The sequence below is a fragment of the Stegastes partitus genome, unplaced genomic scaffold (assembly GCF_000690725.1).
Source record: "Stegastes partitus isolate 25-593 unplaced genomic scaffold, Stegastes_partitus-1.0.2 Scaffold1101, whole genome shotgun sequence".
NCBI lineage: Eukaryota > Metazoa > Chordata > Actinopteri > Pomacentridae > Stegastes > Stegastes partitus.
Window position 1 is genome coordinate 178,148 of NW_007578832.1, and position 8,931 is coordinate 187,078.

Here is an 8,931-nt window from a genome sequence, read left to right on the forward strand (position 1 = left end):
TGGGCTGAACTAACAAACTGTCCTGGTGATGGATGCATTTAAGAAACGGGCACGTGGGTCATTTAGATGTTGTGATTTATGAAATAGCTTTGCTAAAGATGTTCTCTGAGTGTTGCTGCACCTGGTAGGAGCTAATCTGCAGCCTCAAGAGTCACAGGATATGCAGAAAACAAGGATCGTACAGGGTTTGAATAAAAACAGCTTTAACCTCGTTAGCACTTCGTCATCCCTCCATCGTTTCTCATCTCGCTGCACTCCGGGTGAAAAAAACCTAAAAGGTGCAGCATCTTCCCGTCTACTAACAACACTAACACTTAGCGTGAAAAGCTCAGGAAACGTATTTGATCGTGAACAATTAAAAGTGAGAAAACGATCCGTCAGTACAATCAAGTAAAAAGGGCGGCGACACTATAAACAGCATAACAACATGAAGGTTTAAATCTTCTATTTCAGGTTTGAGTCAGAAGAGTTTGTTCCTGCAGGAAACACAAGTCAGTGGTTTATTTATAGGATTTGAATGAAAGAATCTATCTTCTTAGTTGTTATTTTAAATAGTTGATTTTGCATTAAATGTGACGTAAAACAAACAAAAAAAATCTCCTCATATGAGAGAAATACTCTAAAAACGTTCAGATCTGACAGGCGTGACACAAAAATCAAGGTCAATAGTTGGTATGTTATTGGGAAATACGCCAGATTTACTCTCTAATTACTTCCTACAACGGAGGATAAACAACCAGCTCATTCAGATTAAATCCTAACCACATAGTAAGATGAATTACTCCACATAGATTGAATGGATCACTCAGGATTTTTTGCTCTATTCCCTCCAAAAAAAATCCTTTTATTTGCAGAATAAAATGGGTAAACAGCATTTCAGTAATATTTATCCGTGCGTTTGACAAGTTGCTCAAACTCAAAAGCAGCCTTTATGATCTCGATCCACGTCTGGGAGAGTTTCTCGTCACGCTCCTTCAGCAAACAGCAAAACGTTTGCACAGCCAGCATCCAGGTAAATACGTGTTGAGGGCAGTTTGCAACCGATAAACAAGAAAAACACGAGTTTCAGCTGATGAGGGTTGTTGCACGTTGTCGTACGTCCATGTGAGGAAATGGAGACGCTAATCTGCTGGTGTTTTATATCAGCGTAGTGACTTATAAAAGGAGATCCACTGTTAGACTCCCTACATGTACTTCTACCCTACGTATTATATTTTGTGTCGCCTCCTTCGTCCTCGTTGAGTTTAATATTTATATGTGTGAAGTAAAGTTCTCTCCACATTCAGAGGAAGTTGTACAATCTGAATATGTGTATTTGTTTGTCTGCGCTGTCCCCCTTCACTGCTGTAACACAGTAAATGTCCCCACTGTGGGATGAGTGACGGCTTATTTCATGGATCACAGCTACAGTCTACATTCATGCTGATCTTTTTGTGATATCATCACAAGAAACCTTTCCTGCCTGAGAAGACCTGATGGACAACTATTTGAATTTAGAACTTGAACTGTTGCCCACCAGGTTAGATGACAAATGATTTGGATGAAGTGTAGGCATTTGTTTCAATAAGGACGCCTGTGATATCAGATTTCCTTCTCAGCGTGGATCATGTTGCTGTATTCAGTTTCACAAGGTGTGTTTGATTTGAAAAAAAAAGATCTAAAACTGCACAAACCATGAAATTCATCAAAAAAGAGGCAACAGTAAATCAGTTAAAACAACAACAACAAAAAAGTGAAATCAAATTTAAGAGGAAACGGCTCCGCTTTAACTCACCTGGTTGAGCTGGCGACCCATGTACAGGGGCTATAGTCTCCGATGCAGCAGCCATGGGTTCGAATCCCACTCATGGCCCTTTGCTGCAACCCATTCCCCCTTTCTCCTCCCCCACTTTCCTGTCTCCCTTCGACTGTCCTATCCAATAAAGGCAACAAAAAAAAAACATTTAGGAGGAAAAAGGAAAGAACTGTCCAGATACTAAATTTAAAAAAGGTTTTACAAAATTAAAAAGCACAGGACAAATCCATCCATCCATCATCTCTACACCTTAATCCTCACCAGGGTCATGGGGGGCTGGAGTCTATCCCAGCTGACTCAGGGTGAAGGCAGGTTCACCTGGACAGGTAACCAGTCTATCACAGGGCTACACTTAGAGACAGACAACCAAGCACACTCACATTCACACCTACGGACAATTTAGAATCACCAATTAACCTCAGCATGTTTCTGGACTGTGGGAGGAAGCTGGAGAACCTGGAGAGAACCCACGCTGCACGGGGAGAACATCGAGACTCCACACAGAAAGATCCCGGGTGTCCTCATCAGGACGCGAACTGGGAATCTTCTAGCTGTGAGGCGACGGTGCTAACCACTGAGCCACCGTGCAGCCCCAAGTAGAGACAATGATTTATTTTGTTTTAACTCTCATTGGATGAGTTTGATCATAAACTCAGAAATGTGAATTTGCAGCATCAGGACCAACAAAACCAGCAACTACAGTCATGACTCGATAATCTGACCCTTGACAATCCTAAACTTTGCTATCCGACAGGTTTTTAGGAAAAACGAACAGAACCCATTAAAAAGACTCCAGCCCCCCATGGCCCTGGTGAGGATTAAGGTGTAGAGATAATGGATGGATTTCTTAAAAACAACAAGCAGGGAGATGTAGTAAAACCTTCATCCGTCCTTTCATGGGTTTAATTTAAATCCACCAGGTCCAGGCTGTAAACGCTGACGTTCATTGACGAAACGTTCTCACAGTGTTCTGTTTCCCTCTTAGAACTCTACACAGTCTCTGAAAGTGCTGCAGATCTCCAGCGATCCAAGCTGTTTTTCATAAAGCACCAACTGCAGACCTGCTCGACCGGTCCGACCTGTTCTAATCATCCTCGATATAACAACAAAAAATTTGCTGCTACATGTGAGGAGCAGCAAACTGCGCCGTAGCGCCTCAGACGCTGCTGCAGCCTCGAGGCTATAACGCCCGTGTGCCTCGGCTCTGACTGATTCACTGGTTTCCACTGTGAGCGCCACAAGTTTCTCTTACTCAGGGTGTGTCCAATCCAGTGTTCACCTCAGAATTAAAGGCAATAAACGCAATTTCTTTAAATCTGTGAACAACATGACAAAACGTTATTTCTCTTTTGTGTTGAAGTCAAACTGAGGCTGGACGGTGACTGCAGCGGCGATGGAGTGTTTCAACGACCTTCTGCTGAAGCTGAGGGAGGTTCACGAGCGAGAAGTGGAGGGTGAGTGGAAACCATGCACAGAACAGAAGAATCGTTTCACCTCAACGCCTCCTGAGCAGTTGTCTTTTTTGTGTTTTTGAATCACCAGGCTGGCAGGGGAAGGTCCAGGAGCTGTCGAACAAGAAGGGCTGGTGAGTGAGTTCCTGACATTCCTGGCGTCTCCGGACAGTCGCATTTAGACAAGACGTTCAAGTCTAACGAGATAAGAGTTCAGCCGGAGCAGGACTTGAGGATTTGCGGGACTCTGATCCTGCACCTGCAGCACGCTCAAGTTCAGCTCTGAGCGACGCTCGTGTCGGAACAAGTCTCCCCGTCTGCTGCTGAGTCACCAAACTTTCATTCTTCCTCAGAACTGAACAAGTGTGAAGGAGAAGGGATCGTTTTACAGCCTTAACACTGCAGGTTAATGCAGAAGGAGCCACGTCAAGTGAAATCCCCTCATCATCATCATCATCATCATCACAGCTCAGTGTGGCTCAACAGCGTTATCTTATGAACCCGTTAAATCCTGCAGCAGGACCAGACTGTATCTGTTAGAACCTGCAAAGCACTGAGCCACCTGGTGCTGCTACGACCAGCGCTCTGTGCTCCAACATAGGAGTTCAGGTTGTTCAGGCAACTTCAGGTTTAAGTTTTGAGGCGGTGGTTCACCTCTTATCAGGTGCATCGCCGCGGTAACCTGAACGTCTAACCTGCTTATCAGAGGGCTGAACTACAAAGTGAGCTCAGTGGAGGAGCAGGAACGACGAGTCTAGAGTCAGAGTTTTCATATGACAAAGGCTCCTAACCTGCTCGATCTCTGGTGAAGATCTCTGGACGGTAGCTGATGCTGTTTGGTGATGATCAGAGTTTCAGATTTAAATCGGCTGAAAGACGCGTCTCCCTTTAACCAAATCGTTACCTGGTGATTATTAATGAACAGTTCAGATTCTCAGCTGAGGGGATGTGTTTGGTCTGTAATCCTGCTGAGCTGTGCGTTGCTAAAATCACCGAATGAAGCTGCGTAGTTACAGCATCGTGTTACCATGGAAACCTACATTTATTCATTCAATATGTTTTTATGTTTGGTCTGTTTACAGCTTCGATACAACATCATGTTTAAATGTATGAAGTTTAAAGTTCAGTTCAAAGTTCACAGGGCTTTATTGTCATTTCAGCCACACACAGCTGTACAGTACACAGTGAAATGAGACGGTGTTTCCCAGATCCAGAGCTAAAGTGGTAGTACGAAGAATGCAGTGCAAAAAAGATAAAATAAAATAAAATAAAAAATAAAAAATAGAATAAAAAAAAGAAATGAAAATAAAAATAGAAATATGAAAATAGAAAAATGAGAAAAAATATAGAAATAAAAATAGAATTATGAAAATAAAAATATGAAAAATAGAAATAGAAATATGAAAACAGAAAAACTGAAAAGATAGGGAAAAAATAAAAATATGCAAATAAAATAGAAATATGAAAATAAAAACAGAAATATGAAAATAAAAATAGAAATATGAAAATAGAAAAATGGACAAAATAGGAAAAAAAATAGAAATATGCAAATAAAAATAAAAATATGGCTCTAATGTGCAGCTGTCAGTTAAAAATAAGCAGCTGCACTGATTTTAATTTTTCTTTTTTACTCGTTTTCTACCAGCATTCTTGTCTTGCATCATTTGCAGCAGCAGCGCTTTCTAACATCATATTTTTTAAATATATATTCTTCGTTGTTCTTCATTAAAACAACCTGTCGACTAAAGAAAGCACCGCGTGATTGGTCCATTTCGTGCAGGAGAAGAGTCCTGTGACTTGTTAAACCTCTCCTTTTATGGGAGAGTTTGAAGCAGAAAGTTCCTTCATGATACTTGTTATCTCTAATATTTAGTTTATATTTAGTATATTTAGTTGTCGTCGGGCCGACTTAAAGTCTGAATATGCCAACTTGCTCATACTGAAGCCCTCCACACGATGAAACACAACAGCATCACCTCCCAAAACCTTTTAACACCACCAAGTAGCTAAAATAAAAATTAAAAAAAATTCTTACACCATTCAGCTGGTTTATTTATATACTTGATTATTTATTCTTTACATAACTTGTTGTTTTTCTGAGAAGCTTAAAGAGACTACATCTACACTTGCTAAACAGGAAACCTGCATCCCAGCAACGTGTACATTAACTCTGATTGCACCTTTTACAGGCAGTGATTCTGATTATTAGTAACTCACATTTCATTCATGCTTCTGGGTGCAGCAGCTCTGTTGCTTTCGATCTGTAATACAAACTCAACTTCCTCATCAGGGTTTCTTCTTCTTATGACAAATATGATCTGTTCATGTGGTGCCAACAGTCAGAGCCGAGTTTGATTTACTGAGTCGACAAGCGGCTTCACGTAGCCGTTCAGTGGCTGCTCGGTTCAGTGGAGGCAGATAAAGAAGAGATATCCTGAGCATGTTAAACTACAGGCCTCGTGGCATTGTTGTCCTTCATTCCTTTGTGGCAGCTTTGCAGCATTAGAAGTTAAAGAACGCATACAATCGCTGTTTATTGAGACAGATTCATTTGTCATATCTCACTCCTGAGCCAGACAGAAAACTATCGTGTTTTAAAATCTGTTTACATCCTGATGCATCGATAGCTTTAAATCCAACAACAGTGATCTAATCTTAACATGACGCGGGATGATTTTCATGTTCTGGCACTTGAAAAACTTTTAAAATAAAACTCTGCGAGACATGTTTAGAGCAACAATAATATATATTCTTATATTATTCTCTCACATATGATGAGATACATGAATAGCCTCCACGTATGGGGGAATAGGAGAAGCAAAGTGTAAGCTCACATGGAAACGCAGCCTTAAAACGTCAAGGAAACAGAACATATGTGAAGAGTATCTGAACTCGTCTGTGTCTCGTTCTTTCAGTGACACAAAGCGAATGGAGGAACTGTTCACCAGAAACCAGCAGATGAAAGAACAGCAGAGATTGCTCACCGAGAACATCAAGACTCTGGAAAACAGGTACCAAAAACAAAACAGAGAAGAAAAAAGTTTGGAACCTCTGCAAACATTAGCTTTTGATTTGTAAGCGACTAAACTACAAAACAGGAGGAGTTGCATTTGGATTAAAGAAAATGAATCAGACACTGAGTTCTGGGCCCTTAAAAATGGGTCAAATTAACCAAACTGAGGTAAGACTAAAGAAAAATGACTCAGCAAAAATCAAATCAAGTTTACCGTCATGTTGCTGTACATCCAACAGTAGTAGAGGCAAGATGAGAGAGCATTACTTCAGGATCCAATAACTTAAAGCAATTTAAATAAACAAGTGTTTGCATATCTGGATCAGCAGTTCAGCATTCTGACAGCTGCTGATCAGTCTGGAGGTTCTTCCTTTAACGCTCCAGAAACGTTTTCCTGATGGCAGCAGTTCAAATAGTTGATGGAGAGGCTGTGAAGAGTCCATGATAATTTTTAGGGTCCTGCTCCTGCAGCAGCTCTGGAGAAGTTCTTGGACAGAGGTGAAGGAAACTCCGATGCCCCTCTCAGCTCCTCTAACTACCCTCTGCAGGGCTTTTCTGTCCGACACACTGCAGCTGGAGGACCATGTGGAGATGCAGGATGTCAGAACGCTCTCCACCTCTGTAGAAAGTCCTGAGGATGCTGGCAGGGTTTCAGCAAGCCTCCCTCCCTGCCAGACGCTGCACTAATCCAACTAAACTCTTAACTAACCTCTCAAACTATGACCTAAAGGGGAACATGTATATATCCTGGTTGATCAAAGCAAATGAGCACAAGAGGAGGAACATAAAACCTAAACTAACTACAAGAACAACAACATAAAAAGAAAGAAGGACAAAGCATGAAGCAAACCCAGAATGTCTGTAGATACCCAACATAAGTCAGATGAAGTACGTAATATTTAAATCCAGTCGTCCCAGTCAGCATTCAGAGAACGTTGTCAGGAACACAGATTATGCTTCACGATAACAACGGACAAATGTTCTCAAAGCAACGTTGAAAAAATGCTTTCCAGATGTTATATCGAGGCTGTAGATGGTTTTTAAAAGGCGTTCTGGTTATGTGACAAACATTCTGGCTCTGATGTTTTGGGAATGTTGCTGGAAGACGTTGCAGAACCTGTAAGACAATGTTACAAGAACGTTCTTCTATAGGCTGGTTGACGACAGAGGATGTTGTCACTGCAACATCAGAAACAACATTGTCAAGATGTTAGCAAGACCTCAGATGACAGAATGTAAACGGTTCCTGAAATATACGAACAAACATCTGATGTTCCAACCTCACAGAAACATTAGAAATCCCTAAAACATGTGTACAACTTGTAGGTTAATGTTAGCCAATGTTGTGGGAACGTTCCCTGAGTGTTCCCCTGCATCTAAAGGTTCAGGGACACTCAGTAGAAACCGAAACTCAGGTGTTAATGGCTCCTTAAGGATATGAGTCAGTCAGAGCTGATGGAGCCTCTTGGATGAGAGGTGGAACGTCTTCAAGGAACTCAAGCAGTTGCTACGATTCATCTACCAGAACAACCACGACCTGGAGAACCTTCACAGACACTCAATAGAGGATCACTATGGACGGTTTGAGAGTGGAGTGAAGGAGTTGGGCTCTCCAATGCCATTATGATGCCCCTACGGACAATTTCACCGCTACTAGCATCTTATGTCATCCTTCACCTGGTAGTTTCATGATGACACACCCTAAAGCATGTGCGTCTTCGGCCTTTTATGCGCCACGTGGTTGGAGAGAGAGACGATAAATACCTGACATTCCCCATCGGTTAGGCAAAACTCTAAAAGAATCTTAGATGAGAGTCGCCGGTAGCTAACAAGATTAGCTGCCTTCTGCTGAAACTCTCCATGAGAACCACTTCAGTAGCTTGGACAATGAACAGTCTACGGATCACACCGGGCCAAGCTATGGTGCAGCACCAACAGTCCTTTCATACGTGCAAATTCGACTTGTCTTTTGTAAGACTAACTGTACCTTTAACTTCATTTTGCTTAGATGAGTGTTTTGGAGCCAGTCTATTACGTGATGTTACGTGTTTTTTTTTTCTGCAGGCTGAGGGCGGGACTCTGCGACAGATGTACAGTAACGCAGGACGTGGCCAAGAGACGGCAGCAGGAGTTTGAAGCTACGCAGATTCAGAGCCTCCAGCACATCTCCCTCCTGGGTATCCAGTTTTTTACTGACTTTCTAATTCAGTAACACGTTGATCCTCATGTTTCATACAAATCTGCATCCCTACTGTTGCTTTTGTTGACATTCAAAGTTTTCCCTTCCATGTTTTCTTTCCATTTAAAATGCAAAATACTATTTAAAAAAAAGTTTAAGGAACATTTTTGTCCTACATGTCCTGATTTGTCTTTTGTTGTTGTTGTAGCCGGAGAAATTAACAACCTGAAGAAGGACAACAAAAGGCTGAGAGATGAGATCAGAAATTTAAGAGCAGCACTTGAGTGAGTATACTGCATGTGAATATGAACATGGAGGAAGCTTTAGACATCAGGTTTCTATTTTTTTGTGTAATATTTGTTGTTATTCAAGTATTTCTCATGGTAGGTATCACTGCAGCACAAATGTGAACTGTGTGTTGTTTTTTGCTTCTATAGCATATCGTTGCATTTTAATTTTCACAGCAGTCTTGAGTCTCCTATGACTTGTATGA

General features: G+C 41.5%; 1 protein-coding gene across 2 annotated transcripts in view; it reads left to right on the plus strand.

The window, feature by feature from the left end:
* Nucleotides 1-8,931, plus strand: part of rbbp8l (retinoblastoma binding protein 8-like) — a 26,715-nt gene that overhangs the window by 2,378 nt on the left and 15,406 nt on the right. For both annotated transcript variants that reach the window (XM_008296121.1, XM_008296123.1), the window contains exons 2-6: nt 3,156-3,249; nt 3,338-3,380; nt 6,162-6,257; nt 8,324-8,436; nt 8,647-8,722. In XM_008296121.1, the coding sequence (XP_008294343.1) occupies nt 3,189-3,249; nt 3,338-3,380; nt 6,162-6,257; nt 8,324-8,436; nt 8,647-8,722 (389 nt within the window). In that variant the 5' untranslated portion in view covers nt 3,156-3,188. The remainder of the gene's footprint in view (nt 1-3,155; nt 3,250-3,337; nt 3,381-6,161; nt 6,258-8,323; nt 8,437-8,646; nt 8,723-8,931) is intronic.